The sequence below is a fragment of the Orbicella faveolata genome, unplaced genomic scaffold, assembly GCF_042242905.1.
Source record: "Orbicella faveolata isolate gen_17 unplaced genomic scaffold, um_ofav_v1 contig_2, whole genome shotgun sequence".
In the NCBI taxonomy this organism is placed as follows: Eukaryota; Metazoa; Cnidaria; class Anthozoa; order Scleractinia; family Merulinidae; genus Orbicella; species Orbicella faveolata.
The window spans coordinates 7787672-7807850 of NW_028301547.1; the positions used below are offsets into that span (position 1 = coordinate 7787672).

Below are 20179 nucleotides of genomic sequence, written 5' to 3' on the forward strand. Positions count from 1 at the left end.
GGACGCGTGCGCCCTACCACGACGACGAAAAACGAGGACGACGTCACGTACAGCTAATAGGGAGTTTACGAAATCACGACGGCGACGCCGAGGACAACGTCGACTACAAAATGAATTTATAGTTCGTATAGTATGATCGTGCGGGTGAGTGTAGTTCTGAAAAGAACTGTTGTTGGTGACTGACGTTTCGACAACCTGAGCGGAAGTCGTCTTCAGAATCAAGTGAATGGTGTTTGTCAGTCGATGATGTTATAGGTCTGGTCCGTTGAACGTGATTGGTCAGTATAGCCATGATGGTATTGGCTGAAAGACTCTTGTAAAGTTTGTCATCAGTCATTAGTGGGTTTCGATCCGTCTATTGTTAGTCAAATAGGTCGGTTTTTGGTCCGTGTATTGTTAATCTACTGTTAAACTACCGTTACCGACAGAAGATGTCATGGACTTACTGAACCTTTGCCTTACATCGACTTACTTTCAGTACAACGGTAAACACTACAAACAGTTGCATGGAACGGTAATGGGGTCGCCTGTTTCTGTTGTTGTCGCAGAAATTGTGATGCAACACGTGGAGGAACGCGCCCTTGCAACTTGCCGACAAACGATACCGCTTTGGTTATGCTATGTTGACGACACCTTTACCGCCGTTCACAAAGACGAACTTGACGATTTTCACGACCACCTAAACGAACAGAACGCCGACATCCAGTTTACTAAAGAAATCGAAGACTTGAATGGAAAACTTCCTTTTCTAGATCGTTTGGTAAGCCGCGACAACAACGAACTACGAACGACAGTGTACAGAAAACCGACACATACCGACAGATTACTTGACGAAGTATCCTACAACCCGACTTCACACAAAGCCACGACTACAAAGACTTTGACGAGACGAGCGCAACTAGTTTGTGACACACCGGACAGCTTACGTGACGAAAACAAATACCTTGAACGTGTTTTTCACAAAAACGACTACAACGCTGACTTTATTAGACGAAACATTTACCGACCTACTGAAGCTGACGCTACGAACAGGAACCCTACACCTGTGACTACATTGACTATACCTTACATAAAGGGCACTTCTGAGACCATCTCACGGATCCTACAGCCCTACAACATTCGTGTAGCCCACAAACCTACAACTACGTTACGACACTTACTGACCAACGTGAAAGACAGAGACGAACCTAACAACAGACAGGGAGCAGTTTACAAGATCAAATGCTCCGACTGCCAGGCTTCCTACATTGGTGAGACTGGCAGAAACCTTAACACGAGACTAACTGAACACAAACGAGCCACGAGAAATGGTGATGCCAACAATCACATTGCTGTACATCATCAACTGACAAACCACAGCATTGACTGGGACTCTGCTCAGTGCTTAACCTACAGTACAAACTATTTCAGCGACTGACTAACCTAGAACAAACGTCTCTTAACAGATGTCAACAACTACCGGCGCCTTACAAACGACTTATCCATGACGGAAACAAAACCGACAAACGGACTTCTAACAGACCGACTTAACAATACACGGACCAAAAACCGACCTATTTGACTAACGATAGACGGATCGAAACCCACCAATGACTGATGACAAACTTTACAAGAGTCTTTCAGCCAATACCATCATGGCTATACTGACCAATCACGTTCAACGGACCAGACTTATAACATCATCGACTGACAAACACCATTCACTTGACTCTGAAGATGACTTCCGCTCAGGTTGTCGAAACGTCAGTCACCAACAACAGTTCTTTTCAGAACTACACTTACCCGGACGATCACACTATACGAACTACTGATACCACTGGGTTCAAACTATTTCCTATAAAATGAATTTATATTTTACCTAAGAAACCCCGCGATACTCTAAAGTCATTTACTTTGTTTATCACTGTCAAAACTATCGCAAGATTACTAAATCCGGAACACAGCGATAAATTTGAAATAAAAATTGAAAAAAATTAACCGTCGTGGTTCAAGTTCTCCAGACAACGCAAAATTTGGCCATTTCACCTTGTTGTCTTGCGGTGGACGGCATAGAAATGTACCAAGAATTATAACGCACGTGCACAACCATTGTACTGCTCATTAAATCCTTTGTTTAGTGACGTTCCCGTTCCCGTTGCCGTCGTGGTATCGTAAACTCCCCAATACCAAGTCATGCAGCCACGATTTACAGTATATATTGGACACCATGTAAATGTTAATTGAGAACTGTCAAAACAAGGTATCCGCTGACCAGCATCACGTGCGGGCTCAGGTTTTCTTGTAGAAAAATGATTTTCACTGCTTATGTTTTGTGTTGGTTTGAGGTTATTCAAACTCAAAAAAAGAAGGACAAACAATATAGACAGAAAACCGCACCGTAACTCGAATCAAAACTCTCGCTTATTCTGGGTTAGCTTAATTGGGCTTTGAACAACCGGCCTAAGAGCTTCGATTTTAGGCTTGGCTTATTGTGTTATTCTTTTATAAATCTCAGCTTCGAGTTTATTCTTAAAATATTCCTAAAATCTTACAAATTTCAGCCTCAATATTCTTATAAAACATATTCTTACAAAAAAAGAAAGAGTGTATTCATGCAGTAAGTTCCAGTTATAAAACAGCCTTAGAGTATAAATTCTTGAACTCGGTTCAGGGAAGAAACGTACTCACCAAAGATCTTAACCTTTGGCTCAAGAAATCGTTTGCCTTCTTAACGCCTCGGTTGTGAAAATATTTTATTTATTTTTTACCTGGAGGTCTTTCAGGTTTGTAACTGAGCTGAGTGTATTGCTTCGTAAGTACGCTAATTCCATGTTATCTTTATGAAGCTAAGCAACCGTATTTTTAAGTCTAGGCTCTTTCTATCAACTATTCTGTAGGTAATCAGGAAGATGGTGTTTACCTATAGTGGTGTTCCGCCGACAGAAGATTTTATTACTTTTGGCCAGATATGCGATCCACTTGGCATCAGGTGCTACGAAATACACTACTTTATTGTTCTCATCCGCATAAGGTTTTGGCCATGAAGTGTCGCTAAAATTAGGAAGAAACCAACCCTGTTGGTATTTGTTTGTACATTTCCACGATCTGTTAGTTCTAACACCATTGCTGGACGACGCCACAAAGAAAACATCTCCGTCAACAGTCTTGTCTTCCACATGTACTGCTAGAAGTTGGTGCTGATCTTTGACAACCGTCAAGCTGCCAACTGCTTTTGCTGTGGAAACTCCATCAAGATACAGCTCGATCGTCTGGCTTGATTTTGTTGCGAGGATTGTTATCAAAGCTATAGAAAGAATTCATCACAATATAATCAAATTCCCAAAAGCGTGAATTTATCAAGCGAAGCGCGAGTATCTTTAGCACCTAACTCCCGCTCCTGCAATGCAACTCAATGAGGAATTTTAGCAAATTGCGATGGCGACGCCAAAGAGAAAGTCACTAAAAAAGGGTTTAATGAGTAGAATAATAGTTCTACACGTGCGTTCGGAATCTTAATACATTTCTTAGCCGTCTTCTGCAAAACAACAACGTGAAATGACTATGTTATACGTATTTTGGAGAACACGACACAGAGGGGCTAATTTTTTGAATCTTCCCTTGGAATAGACCTCTTTAGCTTGGGTGGTTTGTTTTCCCATCGCAGACCACGTGATGATGCTCTTGAAAATTCTTGCTTTCAAATTTTTAAATTGTCGCATGTAAATGAGTGAATAATTTCAAGATGGATGAAAGAAAAACTATCTCGAGAGAATATCACGTTGTCTATATAATTGGAAAACAAGCCGCCCAAGCTAAAGAAGTCTATTGAACGCTGTCACTGCATATTTAGCCTGAGCAAGTTTTTATACTGATAAGTGTACTGAAATGATCTAAAAAGATGAGCTTTTTACAAGGCGTCGTCATCGTCATTGCTAAAACTCCCTATATTATGTTGATGGTTGCACCAAGAGTTCAACGCGATGGAATGAAAAAACTCTAACAAATGAAAAAATACCAAAAGTTGGGCAACAAGGTTGCAGATTTCGGTGTTAATGCCTTTATTAACTACAGTGTACTGATTTTGTCAGGCTGTGTGGCTGTTCCAGATAGGAGTCCTACTAGCCAAAGTCTAGAATGATGAACCTACTCAGTATGGAAAGAATCCGACCAAACCGTTTCATGTAGTTGTCTGACTGAGAAAAAGTTTCGATAAGTTAACAATGGCTGAGGCCGGGAATCGAGAAACTTGAATACATACTGCTCTTGCTAAGTCTCTCCTCCTTACTAATACGTCGTCTACAGATGAGTCTGATAGCGTCGTGATTTTCTGCAGTGATCCAGTGAACATCTTTAGGAATTCCAAACACGTGAGCCGAACTGTGTCGACCACTATTATCATGTCTGACGAAGGCGTTTGGCCATGTGTTATCGGTAAAATTGGTTTGTTGCCATCCATCGTCTGGTGTAGTAGAGGTTTCCTTGCATTTCCAGCTGCTATCTGTGACCACTTCGTTACTAAACACTCCTAGAAATCCACCGAACCCATTTGGTCCGTTGTAAACAGACACGGCAATGACGTTCGTCTCGCTTGGAAATGAAAACCACCTTGCTGCGTTCCAGGCGCCGCCGTTGTAGCCAACGAGACGTCCGTCCGCGAACACTGTGAGGTTATCGTCACCAGTTAAAATCCCAGCAACACCTGAAATAAATGAATAGATAAGTATATTTAAAAATGTGTGAACTGTCATAGGGTTTTTTTTTGTCTGGCTGCCAAAAATATCAGAGAATGTTGTTTACCTCATGTTTGTGATCGATCATCCGGCCAACCTCGTTCCCCCCGCTCTTGGGGGCGGAGAGAGAGAGGCCCTGGGAAGGAAGTTGTCCTCCGGCATCACATGCACTCGTTAACCATCCAGCGCACTGATGTTCAACTTAGGCAAGGCAACTTAGGTGGAGGCAGCGTGGCCGAGTAGTCGGCGTGGCGGACTCGCAATCCAGAGGTCCCGGGTTCGAGTCCCGCTCTAACGACTACCTGGAATTGTTTCTCGGTAGCCTCGAGTTCAAATCCTCGGCCACGCTTGTATACAGACATATATGCAGGAATTACCTAATTGCAATGCTTCTATTGGTTTGATGTATGAGCACACATAACCACCTTTTGTATTCTGCCAGATTTTGTGCAGGGTCAACCCCAAAATAGCCAAAACAAACAAACAAACAAAAAATCATACAATAAAGAACTTCGGCAGTTTTAATAACCATTCCTGCTCCTTGCCAGTTGAGTACTTGACTGACTAAAGAGTATCGATGAGTAGTTGAGCCGGTGATTACATGTATGCCATAAACACAAATGACTCAAATCTAATTTCTTTTTGTTTTCTATGAGTTCATTTACCTGTTGCATTCGTCTGGCTTGAAATAATGATATTTATATACAGCCATAAGATACCGAGGTAGACAGGGGACATTTTGTTTTCAGTAACCGATGCAGATGCCAATAGCTGAAATAAAAGTGAAAAATGAAGGCGAGAGATTATGTGTTTTTGTTTTCAAATAAATTAATACGCAATGACTTATCATTGCAAAACATTCAAAACAATAAGACGTCGAGAACTGTCAAGCTCTTTGGAGCATGCAGAATATAACGCCATAACGGCACAGTTTGCTCGGCCCAACTTCACACTGACATAGTGAAAGAGTGTGACGTGGGTGCTATTGGCTATTTTTGGCCTGGTTCTTGGTGTGCATTCTAATTCCACTTTACATAAAGTTGCGTTAAAACGAGCATTCCTTGGAGAATTTCCAATTCTTTTTCGTTTCGTCCCATTACAGATTTAAGATTGATAGCAATATATCTCCCATTTGTTAATAAGACCTCCATGGTCCCCAAGCAATTCTCAACGATCGAAGCACTTATTGATATTGGTTTTCGCAAGTCCCAGAATCTTACATAATTTTGGCAGAATTTTTGTTACAACAGGTAAAATCTGAATTGCCTTGATATTTCCTTTCCCATCTTACACATGCAGATTATTACTTTGGTAAGACAGGTGCAGATTTCCAGAAGCTAGATGAAGTTAAATTAAGGGAAGTCGTTGCCAGAAAGGATAAAATAGTGTCTAAGTACGTATATAGTTGACGTAAGTTAGCAACAAATCGATTATTTAACTGTCACGATGTTATATATCTGTCCTCCCTGTATACATTAGTGATTGACAATGAATGAATGATGAATTTTGCTTTGAAATTGAAAATTGGAAATTGGAAATTTTCGTTGAAATTTTCAACTAAATTTTGCTTTTAAATCATAATTGGTTATTGGTTGCCCTGTCTCTGTGTGAGTTACGTCCATTCTGTTTTCCTTTATGTTAAAATTAAGGAGGGCATTTCAAAGTAGTTTTTATTTCCACGAAATGTATTACTCCGACGTGTGGAACATTGAGTTTAAACCAACACCTTTGCAGCTGCTTATATTTTGGTTTCTCCTTGTTTGGCAAGTAACAGAACCTCGTGAATTTTTTGACGGCTGGTCTCTGACTGTTAGCGGTGTGAAAGATATTTGATATCTCATTAAAAGTCACTGAAAATATTAAGTCTCATTGAGGGCAGGGAGTACTCCCTATAATTATAAGCTTTACAGATATGTTAAGCGTCACTTTTTTGTTTATTTTTCATTGTTTTGAGTCCGTTTGGTATGAAATACGATGTCGATTATACGGTCAAAAATCATAAAGTTTCGTCTGAAATAGGATCATGTATAAAATAGCACATGTGACCGCTATTGCCGTTTTCCGTTGAAACCAGTGAAAAATATAAGGACAAGTAAATACCAGGTGCTGGAGATTTTTAGAAAGGAACTCACTCTTCAATGTCAGAAATGGTGATCATGTTTACAGTTTAAAATGAAACCTTGTTAACGGACGGATATTAAAAGAAATCTCTTGTCAGAAATGAACTTACTCCGACTGATTACATGTTAGTCCGTTTCATAAAGTACAGACAAACAGCACGTAGGGCATTTAAAAACAACTTATTTATTATAAACTTCTGTCAGGCGCACCAGCCCCAACGGATTGCTTCAGTTCGCAAAAGGCTTTAATCCTCTCCGATTTCTTAGCATGCAGAATTGTCACCCCAAAGTTTTGTGATATGGGTACTAAAATATGGTCAGCTATGATCTTCGGAAAGGCAATGAGGCCTAAGGCTTTAGGGAAATGAACAAAGAAGCCCCGATAAATTCGCGTCAACCGAATCTATAAAAGGCCAGGTTCGTCGAAAGGTAGATAACGCCATCCACCGGTTAAATCATTATTCAGTGGATAGCGTGGTTTGTTTTGTTAACCTTATCTACTTGATAGCGATTTATTTGGTGGATAGCGTTATCCAGCCTTCGAATAACTCGGGCCAGAGAGTTAAAACCACTCCAGATAGACTAGAATAGCGTTTTAAAACCACAGGCAAATTCACGGGTCTAAATTATTCACGGATGGATGTCGAACACATCTAGTTAGTTTCCAATTTTGGATATTTAAAGAAAGTGCACTGAGTGAGTCAAATGATCGTTGCAATACCTACCCTATCACTTGGAAACCGTTTGCCAAGAGAGACAATACTTTTTTTTTACATCGTGGAGTACTCAAATGATCTTTTAGGATGCAGCGTGTTGCTTTTGAATCAATAAATACACAAATCTTTCAAGGACCATACAGAAACAAAGTGTGATGGGTAATTACCATACAGGATAGCGTTATCCATCCTTCGAAAAACTGGCGTCAGAGCTTTAAAACCACTCCAGATAGACTAAACCAGCGTTTTAAAGCCAGATGTAAGTTTGCAGGTTTGAACTATTCACGGCCGGTTTCAAACAGATCTAGTTCGTTTTTAATTTTGGGTATTTAAAAAAACTGCACTGAGTGAGTCAAAGATCGTTGCAAAACCTACCTTCTTAGTTGGCAACCGTGTGTCAACAGAGAAAATGCTGTTTTTGCACCGTGGATTACTCAAATGATGTTGTAGGATACAGTGTCTAGCTTTTAAATCAATAAATACACTAATGTTTTTAAGAAGACTATACGGAGACACAGTGTCGATGGATCATTACCGTACCGACCATCTGTGTCATCGTATGATGTTTAGCGTTAACTCAGACAGATTTTAGATTTCATCTCCTGGTCATTGATAGTACAGGCACACGATAGCAGGGATTTTGGCCTCCTGAAAATCGATATTAAAACACAAGTACACAGGCAATCGATCTGTTGCAGCTTTTTTTAAAATTCTCTTTTTACAAGAAAACAGCGAATTCTAGAAGTCGGAGTTGTGGGTTATCAACTGTCAGTTTAAACAAACGACGAACTTTACTTTGCTAAAGTTAGGCATGATTTGAAACTGAACTTCCTCTTGTCAGTCGCCTAAAGAAACTTATAGCGCTTGGATGGTTTATTTTTTCCTCTCGTTTTTTAGCTGAGTAAATAAACATGGCTGTAAAACAAGGCACTTTTCCAAACAGACATTGTAAATTGCAAAATACTCCGTATGCTTTCGATACATTTAGTGAATAATAATGAGAAGGAAGATAATTATGAGACTCATGACGATGTACCGCAAGCCTTTTAGAGCTAAAACAAAAACAAAAGTATAGGAATCCGTATGAAGAGTAATCATGCGGTATTGATCATCTCAAATGACTGGTTCGCGAAAAATGGTAACACGCTTTTCAGTGTAACAGTGTTTCATTCACTTGATGTAATTTCGGTAGTGTAATGTAATCACTGAACCTAAGCCACTTGAGAGTTTTTTAACCAGTCGCAGCGCGGTTTTATTAAGCCATTAAAATTTGAACTGACTCGTTGCGGATATGTCAGTCAGGTAGACAGACAGACAGACAGACAGACAGTCAGTCAGTCAGTCAGTCAGTCAGTCGGTAAGCAAATGTATCCAACATTGCTGATGAATGCTCACTTCGCCTTCTACGAAAAATTTTACAAGTAGCTTATGCCCATGTACAATAAATATCCAAATACTCAAAGAACTGAAAAGAATGATAAAACCTTCCATTGTCTCGTTTTCTCCAAATGTAACAGGAGACAGCTAGTCCTATGGTCACGGCAGCCATCTCAACACCATTAGTAGGGAGCTTAATTAAGCAAACCGCGATGCCAACGACAACTAGAACGTCACCAAACAAAAGATTTAATTATGAGCTGAATAGTGGATTTACACGTGCGTTATAAGTAGTTGTACATTTCGTAACCGTCCTCAACAAAAAGAGAACGTGAACTACGAGTGGCAATTTTTCGTATTTTCATTTGGAATTATACTATGTCATTAGATATTAAGACTGAACATTCTTTTTGTTTTTAGACCGATAGGCCCATTGACTCCGACATTTGGAGATGAAACATAAATTCATTTTTTAAATGGGGATCGTCTTAGGTGTCACCGTCGTCACTGCTTAAGTTCACCAACAGCTATCACCGCAAACATTAACTTCGTTAACCTATTCGTGTTCGGACTGCATGATCCATTCATTGGGTATGAGGTATATGAAAGGGTAGGAAAATCGGGCAGTTAGGTATTTGAAAGAGCCCTTAATTACAATATTTCGAACAGACGCACCTTGTGGCTGTATCTGGTAATGTTTGATGTTTTCCCGTAATATTGCTCATTAAGGTGATTCCTCACATTTGCATTGCACATCCATACTGCGCATAATTTATGGCGTCATTAGCCCGCGCTCGTGCATGCGCTCATTGAAAACATGGCGGATTTGCCTTGATATTCAATTATGTCAGTTGAAAAATGGCCATACCTCACTAACGAGCTCGGGCACTCCAAATTTGTTTCCAGTCATTTTAATCAACTAATCATTTGCTTTGCGTGAGAAAAGACAGATCTGTTTTCTGTTGTTGAAAATTGAATAAATAAGGAAAATAGCAGCTGCACTGTAGTCTTTTCTATTTTACAGTTTGATAGCAGTGGCAAGCAATTTGGTTCAATATTTTAACAAGGATTCAGCTGTCTGTCAAAATCAAACTGAAAAAGTTTATTTGTGTCCTACACAAGTATTGACTGTGGTTTGAGTCGTGTATTCCTGAGTCTGGGCTCACAAAGAGTTTACAATAACTTGGAATGCGTTCTTGTAATAAGTATTAAATAATGCTAAAATGGGACATTTTCAATGCCTCACCGCCCCTTAACGAGCATGGGCAGCCCCCTTTTTTATTTCATGATTAAAGTTCTCATGTGATAAAATATTCAGTGGAAAAAGTTTGAACAAAAATCTATTGGCAGTTTTATTCCAGGGGAATTACCTTAAATTCATATCAAGGCTTTAGAAAAGGGATGCGGTGTTCTTTAATTAAGTAGGTCTGTGAAAGGGGTATCTTTTTTCAATATACGAAAGGAATACAAAGGGTAAGAGGTTGGACCTCAGGGCGGAGTCTCCCCGTATAAAACTTTGTATAGAGTGCCCCAGCTCCCCTGGGGGTAAGATAAAAGAAATTCAAATCGATCCAAACTGGGACTGTAAACTTCACATAACTTAAAACCTGGAAGTAAACATTTCCGCAACTATTTCATTGCTGTTTTGGAAAGAAACAATAATTAACGAGCCATGGTTCTGCGTAAAGCAATAATTTATTTCCGTTTACCAACAAGTTTACAATATTAGAAAGAGGAACGGGGACGACTTTAAAATAAAGTTCAAGAAAACGTTTAGCTACGTTAACTCTAGTGCGCTCGTTATAATCACTACTATTTCCTATAAAACCTGTAGGCCTATGCTACACTTTTCATGTCTCTAGTTGTTCTCCTTTTCAGTTTTCATGGCATTTTGCACCGTTGTTTCCCGAGAAATGTTGCAAGATGCGAAACTCAGTCCCATCGTTAGGTGTCACAATCGTGGACGTTAATTGTCTTGAGCCAAATTGTTTGCGTCGATGTTTGAAGTGAGGCTCTGACCAGGAGCATGTCCCTCGCATGAAGATCCACTGGACAATGATACTGCTGACGCGTCATAGTAAGGTTGATTTTCATCTAGCTGGTCCATGTCAAGATAAGGAACTTCTCTTTGCATCCAGTCCTCTAGCTCTTGGCACAGCTCGGTAAAGGTTGGCCGCGTATCCGGATTGTCCGCCCAACAACGCCTCATCATTTGATAGCTGTTAATAAAAGCACATGGAAAATAAGCGCCTAATGACACGCTTTGAATATGTGAAATGTTTTTCTCTTGTTTCAAACTCCCAACCCTAAAAAAAAACAAAAAAAAAAAAAACACAACAACAACAACAACAATAACAACAAAAAATCAAAAAAACAAAACAAAACCACCAACAACAAATTAAAAGCAACAACAAGAAAGAATAAAATAAAACAAAACAAAGCCAAAAACAACAACGATAACAATAACAAAACACGTTCCCTATACTTCCCATTCGAAACTGACAACACGTTTGATACACCTTTGATGAAATGTTCTATGATTTTTTTATATGGTATATTGATATGACAATTTACGGCCGGTACGGCTGATTAGTGCCTTGATATTTTGAAGTGCAAAAAATCGTTCGTGCATTATGATTCCAATCCGGGTTTTTTATAGAAATAATATAACTGAGTAATCCCTCCTGCCTTCTCCCGCACATACGTGACTTACAACTCTTCTGAGCATGTATCTGGTTTTTCCATTCTGTATCCTCTTCTCAGTAGTCTCATGAGCTCTCTGTTTTTTATGCCGGGGTACGGGAACCCTCCTGAAAATGAAAATCTTCTTGTTTGTTATCGCTCTTCGTCCGTCAAAAGATGGTAGTTGCTTGTATTATCCTGTGCGGTTGGTTGTCAGCTTTGCATTCAAAAGCTTGATCAGTAACTCCCAGCAGTGTGTTTTACGATTAATGACCTGTCGTAACACGTACGACATACAATGTTATACGTTTTAGGGCAACTAATAGACAAACGCATCAGTAAGACACGAAATTTCATAACAGAAGGTCTACATACGAGCAAAGTAGTTCATCAGGCCGGAGCTTATTTCCGGTTTCAGAAACATGAAGAGACTAGAAGTATTTCCACTTCCTTAGGCTGCTGGTCCATCGCAGGGTTACCCCAAACCATTAAATTAGCCGGTACTCATTTATACACTGGGTGGAGAGAGACACCGTGACAGTAAAGTGTGTTGCCCAAGAACACAACACAATGTCATCAGCCAGGGCTCGAGCTCGGACGGCTGGATATGGAGGCGAGTCCAACCATATGAGGCTAGGACATTAAAATACTTACCGAGAGTCGCTATCTCCCAGAGAAGGACACCATATGACCACCTAAGCACAAAATATAGACGAAGGAAAATTTATCTATTTGACGTATTTTAGGACTAACTAATATTTAGAAATCTTTTTTTTTTTCGACTCTCCTCTTATTAAGACAAGAAAGCTGTATAAATAGGAGAACAATAGAGCATTTACAGAAAGATTAATATCTAAAACTTCTCAAAAATTCCACGAACCTTTAGGTAGTTGCTATTTAATTTTTTTTTTTAAATATCGCGAGTAGGGTAAATCCCTAATTGCTCAAGCTGCGATACGACTTACTCATATGACTCAAAAAATTACGTACGCTCTCGCATTAATTTGCACTAGAGTGCCTGCTAAAAATTAGCCTGCTGTCAGCCAACCGCAATGAACCCATTTTCTCAGTCCTACTATTGCATCATTTTATCATGTTAATTATCTGGAAAATTAAGTTACATGTACACTTTCTGATACACTTACACGTCACTCTTTGTGGTAAAAACACCGTCATTTATGGCTTCAGGTGACATCCACTTCACAGGAAGCTTATTGTGTTGACCTGTCATGTGATACACATTCTCTCCCAGCGTGCTCCGCGCCAAGCCAAAATCAGCGACTTTGACAAGTTTGTCGTCACAGAGTAAGATATTGCGAGCGGCGAGATCCCGATGAACAATGCCCCTTGCGGATAAGTATTGCTAAACAAGTGAATTATGGTTAATCACTGTGGACACAGGAAATCTTGCATTCATTACAGTAATGTAAGGACGTTTTTCAAAATCAGCCAACTAAATGAACACCGACATTGTCAGCAAATCTCAACAATAACTGTGCAGTCATCTTAGACTGTGAACAGTCTCTATTTTGCTCGGAAATCCGCGGGAAGAAAGCCAAATGCGTTTTTTCCCTCGCGAATCTTCGAGCAGAAGAAAGACTGCTCGCATGCTACCGTTGTCTTTCTAAAGAACAGAAAGAAGAAATAGGGGTCAGGAACATGACACGTCGTGAAAAAGCAATTCAATTTAAATAGTATGTTATTCCCAAAGAAAAAAGAACCAAACCTGAACAGTCAAGTCTCCCGACCAAATGAATACTGGAGTCCAAAAAGATGACCCGACTCGTATAAAGCAATTAGCACACTTCGGACAATTGCTTACACTAAACAGTTAAAAGGAACAAATCTTTTTTAACTTGCCATTCCCTGTGCTATTTGCCAGGAGAAGGACATCATGTCCTGCGGGGTTAAGGAATCGTTTTCTTCGTCTCCTTCATGTTGTTCTTCATTTCTCAAGGACTGGGTGCTGTTAATTTTTATATCCATAAAGCTGTCTGTCTTCAGGAAAGCGACGTTAATTTCGCCAATATTGTTTTCGCCAGGCCCAGAATGCTGCAGGTATTATGGAGAAGGTTAATTTACATCATTCGACAATCGGGTATACTAGTAATAACAATAAAAAGCATACTTTCTGTAGTTCCGGAGAATTTATTACATGCACCTCGATGGAGGGGGATTTTTACAAATATCTAGATTTTAGTTGTTATAATGACAATACCAAGTGAAACCTGTCTTACAATGCCTGTATTATCCTTGTTCAGTTCTCTTGGTGTTTCTGGCGTGTTTTCTCGTATCTGTACGTATTCCATATTGGTGTGTTTTACCTGGAAATCAGAGGGCGAAGATTACAACACCTTACAAGTCATCTGTTAAATTATGGTTAATTAGCGGGGGTAAATAGTCTTTCATCTTTCAGTGCAGGTTCAAAGATTGTGGTTGGACGCAGTCGAAATGAACTTGCTAGGGCGTAGTCTGGGACCGTACCTAACAAATATTAGGTCTTTGTCTGGGCCACGTTTGTTTTTTGGCTCGAAAAAAAGCTCAGTCGATTTCTCATCTGAAAGCGTTTCTTAACGTGCTAAAATAGTCGATAAGACCATTCTTTGGAGTAGTCAGGTAAGGTAAAGTATACGAGCCGAGCCCATCAGGCCGGAGCTGATCCCGGTTACTGAGGCAGGAAGCGACTAGGAGTATTTCAACCCCCTGGATGGGATGCTAGTCCATTCTTCGTAGCACCAGACATTTATTTTATGACAAATTTTGATACGGCAATACGAGCTCTCAAAATGCTTGAGGAGATAAATGAAGCGAGTAAACTTGTCATTTAATTTTACATTATGTCATTGGTGTGCCACTGTAGTTAAGGACTCGATGGTAGTGTAATTCTACCTATACCTGTGATTATATCATTTAAAATATATAAGTGGGATCCGAGTCATTTAAGACCTAATTTGAGCCACTGATTGTTGAAATTTGAAGTGTACCCGTTTTGGCAGGTGACACACCAACAGCTTCCGATCATTTATTTCATTCAGAAAAGAGCACAAGCATTCATACGTGATTTTGCTCGAATTCAGGGTATATATCCTAATGCCTTCACCTTTTTTCTTCGTTCTCTGAGGTAAGAAAGCAGGTCTCCTTTTGCTGCATACTCCAGGACGAGAAAATTTGTCGAGGACTTAGTACAACAGCCAATCAAATTCACGATGTTCTTGTCTGAACCAACCGCTTTCATAAGGGTAATCTCTTCCAAGAAATCATTCAGTTGGTCTGGAGTAACATTTTCTGAAAGGTTTATGTAAGAGGACCTTGAAATAATACAGCGTAGTAGTGATGCATTGTTTAAGCATGTCACTTATGGATATCCAGCCTATTTATGAAAATTTATGCAAGACTAAGGCAACTTTGATTTTTAAAAGGTTCTGTTTAAACGTTAGCATATGAGCTAAGTGGCCCACCAGGCCGGCGCTTATCTCCGGTTTCAGAAAATATTTCTCCTTCCCCCTTGATGGAAAACTAGTCCATCGCGGGGTTGCCCCAAAGCATTAAATTAGCTGGCACTCTTTTATACGCCTGGTTGGAGAGAGGCACTGTGACAGTAAAGTGTCTTACCCAAGATGTCTTACACAATGTTCCCGACCAGGGTTCGAAAAATTACAGTATAATCTACATATATCTCAGAATAATCTAACATACCTTGAAGCATCTTAACAGCCACAGTTATTGTAGATTTTGAAATTTTCTCTGATTTGTTATTAACAGCTTGACGTCGTTTCATACGCGAAGGGACCTGCATGATTCCTTTGCAAACTTTACCAAAGGCGCCATGACCGAGTTCTTCATATATAGTGACGTCATTACTCGTCATTTCCCATTTATCTCTTGTCGGATCTTTCATTTGCAGCTCGTTTTCATTATTTTGCCTGCAACATCCATTGTAACACGGCACCACATAAGTACACAAATTGAGGATGCCCGATGAAAGCATACCACAAGTTACTTTTATTTGGAATCCAGCTGGAATAAGAAATATAGGCAGGCTAAATATATCACTTGCCGGAGGACAATAATGAAGGAGCGAAGATATGGTCTCCCATGAGGTGAAGCGCAGGCCACAGCACGGGGCAGTGCTTAGTGGCAGGACATGATTGCGGTCTTATATCCCAGCTGGCACGAAGAGAATAAGCAAGTCAGTGAGTCAGTGAGTCAGTGAGTCAGTGAGTCAGTGATTCAGTGAGTCAGTGAGTCAGTGAGTCAGTGAGTCAGTGAGTCAGTGAGTCAGTGAGTCAGTGAGTCAGTGAGTCAGTGAGTCAGTGAGTCAGTGAGTCAGTGAGTCAGTGAGTCAGTGAGTCAGTGAGTCAGTGAGTCAGTGAGTCAGTGAGTCAGTGAGTCAGTGAGTCAGCGAGTCAGTAAGTCAGTGACTTTTTTTAGTAAGCCAGTGAGTTAGTGAGTCAGTGAGTCAGTGAGTCAGTGAGTCAGTGAGTCAGTGAGTCAGTGAGTCAGTGAGTCAGTGAGTCAGTGAGTCAGTGAGTCAGTGAGTCAGTGAGTCAGTGAGTCAGTGAGTCAGTGAGTCAGTGAGTCAGTGAGTCAGTGAGTCAGTGAGTCAGTGAGTCAGTGAGTCAGTGAGTCAGCGAGTCAGTAAGTCAGTGACTTTTTTTAGTAAGCCAGTGAGTTAGTGAGTCAGTGAGTCAGTGAGTCAGTGAGTCAGTGAGTCAGTGAGTCAGTGAGTCAGTGAGTCAGTGAGTCAGTGAGTCAGTGAGTCAGTGAGTCAGGAGTCAATGAGTAAGTGAGTCAGTAAGTCACTGACTTTGTTAGTAAGCCAGTGAGTCAGTGAATCAGTGACTCAGTGTGTCAGTGAGTCAGGGAGTCAGGAGTCAGTGAGTCAGTGAGTCAGTAAGTCACTGACTTTGTTAGTAAGCCAGTGAATCAGTGAATCAGTGAGTCAGTGTGTCAGTGAGTCAGTGAGTCAGGAGTCAGTGAGTCAGTGAGTCAGTGCGTCAGTGAGTCAGTGAGTCAGTGAGTCAAAGAGTCACCGAGTCAGTGAATCAGTGAGTCAGTGTGTCAGTGAGTCAGTGAGTCAGTGAGTCAGTGAGTCAGTGACTTTGTTAGTGAGTGAGTTAGTCAGTGAGTCAGTGAGTCAGCGAGTCAGCGAGTCTGTGAGTCAGTAATAGTAATAGTAATAATAGTATTCTTAATTGCGCGTTACCTTTCAAAGGGAGGTATTGGTCTAAGTACAACAAAGGTTTAAACATTAACTAACAAAAATACAAAAGAACATTTACTATATCCCTATACAATTAATTAGAAAAATTCATTGCGCTTATTTCATTTGTGAACCAATAATCTCTTTCCTTTTTGAAACATTGAATGGATATATTTTCCTATAATTTTAAATGTAACTGTGTTTTCTGCTCTAAGTAAAAACTTCGTCTTCTCGTCATCACTTAAACTGGGGTAATGAGTGCCAGCGTTTGAAATATGTGAGTACAGCTCACGTCTTGATGTGGTATACACCCGACAATACATCAAAAAATGCTGCTCATGTTCTGTGCAATTCTCTTTGGATATTAAACATGTTCGCTCTTCTACTGGGTTAATGCTTCTCTCTTTTCATATTTGCCAGTTTGTATTCGTAATGCATGACATCCTAATCTAAGCCTTGTCAGGCGAATTTTGCGTGCTGGCTTTGTAATTAATGTCATGTAGTTTTCAAATTGATAATTATTTTTAACTTCCTTTTGTGTAAATTTCTCTCTTGAACTTGTTGACGACCTATTCTGGGTCTCAAGCCAGTTCTGTAAATATTGATTCCTGGGGGTTTTCTTTTTAACTAATCGTGCATTCTTGATGCACGTGGGTGAGTGATTCAGTCTTTAGATCAGTCAGTCAGTCTGTCACTCTTTAAGTAAATGAACAAATATAGCAAAGAAGGAAGCGAGCCAGTAAGCAAGTTAATACAAAGCTAGGCGATCAAAGAGTCTACAATTGTTTATTGTAACCTATCAACAGTAATAATCCAAATACTCAAGGAACTAAAAGGAATGATAAAAACCTCCGTTTTGTCCAAATGTAACAATAAACAGCGAGTCCAATGACCACAGCAACCGTCACACTACTTATAGTAATCAGCACGATCACTAATGTACTTAGCGTATTCGTGTTCGGGCTGTTCGTGTTCGGGCTGTTCGTATTCGTGTTCCATTCACTGGAAATTCTTGGTGAACTGGTGGCATTTTGTGCTACAGTTGAAGAAGCAATCATAACTGAACTTGGAGTTACGCAGCTGGGAACTATATGGAGGTCATGCCCTAAGTGAAATAAACAGAAACTGTTTTCAGTAAAGGACTTTTACATTTCTGCACTGTGAAATGTCGACATCTCAAGTATTTAAAAGCGCTGATTGCATTTGCAAACCTTGGCTTGTACTGGCCTCCCAGGGGTTTTAAGGAACAAGAGAACATGTTCATTTATTTCAAAGGAACAGGGGATAATTTATTAAAGGGAACTTTGACAAAAAATAGAAGTAAAACAATGGAAAAAAAGAGGAATTTTCAATGGATAAAAGAAATATGCTATCCCCCAACCCCACTGGGAGGCCCTCAGTTGTATGTTGCATCTAAGCGACCCTAAATTAATATCGATGAGGTAAGTTGCAAAACGTAAGTTTCATTAAGTTGCTTACTATCCATGTAACTTGCATTGTCTTGGGGTGTAAATTCTTGAATTCTTCAGCCAAACAATTCACCAAAGATCTTAATATTTGGCTCAAGAATTCGCTTGCCTTCTTTTCGCCTAAGTTGAGAAAGTATTTTATTTATTCGTACCTGGAGGTCTTTCGGATTTACAAGTGAGCTGAATGCGTTGCTGCGTACGTACTGTAATGCTATGCTATCTTTATCTTAGCTAATACGCAACCGTACTTTTAAGTCGGGGCCTTTTCTATCAACTATTCTGTAGGTAATCAGGTGGATGGTGTTTACCTACAGTGGTTTTCCGCCGACAGAAGATTTTATTACTTTTGGCCGGAAGATATGCGATCCACTTGGCATCTGGTGCTACGAAATGCACTTTCGTATTGTTATCATCCACATAAGGTTTTCGCCATGAAGCGTCGCTAAAATTAGGAAGAAACCAACCCTGGTGGTATTTGTTTGTACATTTCCACGATCTGTTAGTTCTAACACCATTGCTGGACGACGCCACAAAGAAAACATCCGCGTCAGCAATCTTGTCTTCCACATGTACTGCTAGAAGTTGGTGCTGATCTTTGACAACCATCAAACTGCCAACTGCTTTTGTTGTGAAAACTCCATCAAGATACAGCTCGACAGTCATTCTCAGATAATTTACAAGGATTGTTATCAAAGCTATGGGAAAAATTCATCAATAACTTTATCAAATTGTCCAAATCGTGAATTTACCAAGCGAAGCGCGAGCATCTTTGGCACCTAACTCCCGCTGCTGTTGTGAAACTGAATATTAATGATTGCACCAAGAGTTGAACTCCATGGAATTACAAGAAAACTGTAAGAAGTAGAAGAATACCAAACAAGGGCAACAAGGTTACAGATTTCAATGTTTATTGCTTTATTTTTTAGAAAGTAAAAGACTAAATCGTCTCACGAGGGTTTATTGATGCTGAAGTGTTAAAAAAAAAAAAAAAAGAAAATAAAAAAAAGAAAACAGCAACTGATTTGTCAGGCTATGTGGTTGTTTCTAATACTAAGCAAAAGTCTAGAATAACGAATCTACTCAGTATCGAAAGAATCTCAGTGACCTAACTGTTTTATGTAGTTGTTTAAGCACGTTTCGGGCGATAACTTTATTTATAACAGTGGCTGAAGCCGGGAATAGAGAAACTGAATACTTACTGCTACATGTATTACTGAGTCTTTCCTCCTTACTAATACGACGTCTGCAGATGAATTTGGTAGCGTAATGATTTTCTACACTGATCCAGTGAACATCTTTAGGGGTTCCATACACGTGAGTCGAATTGTGTCGACCACTATTATCATGTCTGACGAAGGCGTTTTGCCATATGTTATCGGTAAAATTGGTTTGCTCCCATCCATCGTCTGGTGTAATAGAGGTTTCGTTGCATTTCCAGCTGCTATCTGTGACCACTCCGTTACTCAACACTCCCAGGAATCCACCAAACCCATTTGGCCCGTTGTAAACAAACACGGTAATTATCTTCGTCTTGTTTGGGAATGAAAACCACTTTCCCGCGTTCCAGCCGGTGTTGCCGTGGTAGCCAACGAGACGTCCGTCCGCAAAAACTGTGAGATTATCGTCACCGGTTAAAATCCCAGCAAAATCTGAAATAAATGAACAAATATTTGATAAATTATTTTAAAACGTGTGAAGTGTCATAGGGTTTTTTTTTTAGTGTAACTAACTAAGAATTATCATGGAATGTTGTTTACTTCATGTTTGTGATAGATCATCCAGCCAACCTCGTTCCCCCCGCTCTTGGGGGAGGAGAGAGAGAGGCCCTGGGAAGGAAGTTGTCCTCCGGCATCACATGCGGTCGTTAACCGTCCAAAGCACTGATGTTCAACTTAGGTAAGGC

The 20179-nt window shown here is 40.0% G+C and overlaps 3 protein-coding genes across 3 annotated transcripts; all 3 read right to left on the reverse strand.

Moving 5' to 3' along the window:
• Nucleotides 1–2730: 2730 nt before the first annotated feature.
• LOC149111784 (uncharacterized) lies at nucleotides 2731–7713 on the reverse strand. The gene is made up of 4 exons (XM_089289391.1): nucleotides 7555–7713; nucleotides 5375–5480; nucleotides 4226–4678; nucleotides 2731–3283 (listed from the first exon to the last, which is right to left on the reverse strand). Exons 2-4 carry the CDS (start codon nucleotides 5445–5447, stop codon nucleotides 2862–2864), a joined length of 948 nt encoding a protein of 315 aa, XP_089145517.1. The 5' UTR covers nucleotides 5448–5480; nucleotides 7555–7713; the 3' UTR covers nucleotides 2731–2861.
• Nucleotides 7714–10650: 2937 nt separating this feature from the next.
• On the reverse strand, nucleotides 10651–18939 carry LOC149111785 (fibroblast growth factor receptor 3-like). Its single transcript, XM_089288860.1, has 8 exons — nucleotides 18621–18939; nucleotides 15301–15621; nucleotides 14705–14889; nucleotides 13842–13928; nucleotides 13465–13656; nucleotides 12750–12967; nucleotides 12259–12299; nucleotides 10651–11732 (listed from the first exon to the last, which is right to left on the reverse strand). The coding sequence occupies exons 1-8, from the start codon at nucleotides 18937–18939 to the stop codon at nucleotides 11632–11634; spliced, it is 1464 nt and encodes a 487-aa protein (XP_089144986.1). The 3' UTR covers nucleotides 10651–11631.
• Nucleotides 18470–20019, reverse strand: LOC149111786 (uncharacterized). Its single transcript, XM_089288861.1, has 2 exons — nucleotides 20007–20019; nucleotides 18470–19925 (listed from the first exon to the last, which is right to left on the reverse strand). The coding sequence occupies exons 1-2, from the start codon at nucleotides 20017–20019 to the stop codon at nucleotides 19357–19359; spliced, it is 582 nt and encodes a 193-aa protein (XP_089144987.1). The 3' UTR covers nucleotides 18470–19356.
• Between the last annotated feature and the right edge of the window lie 160 nt (nucleotides 20020–20179).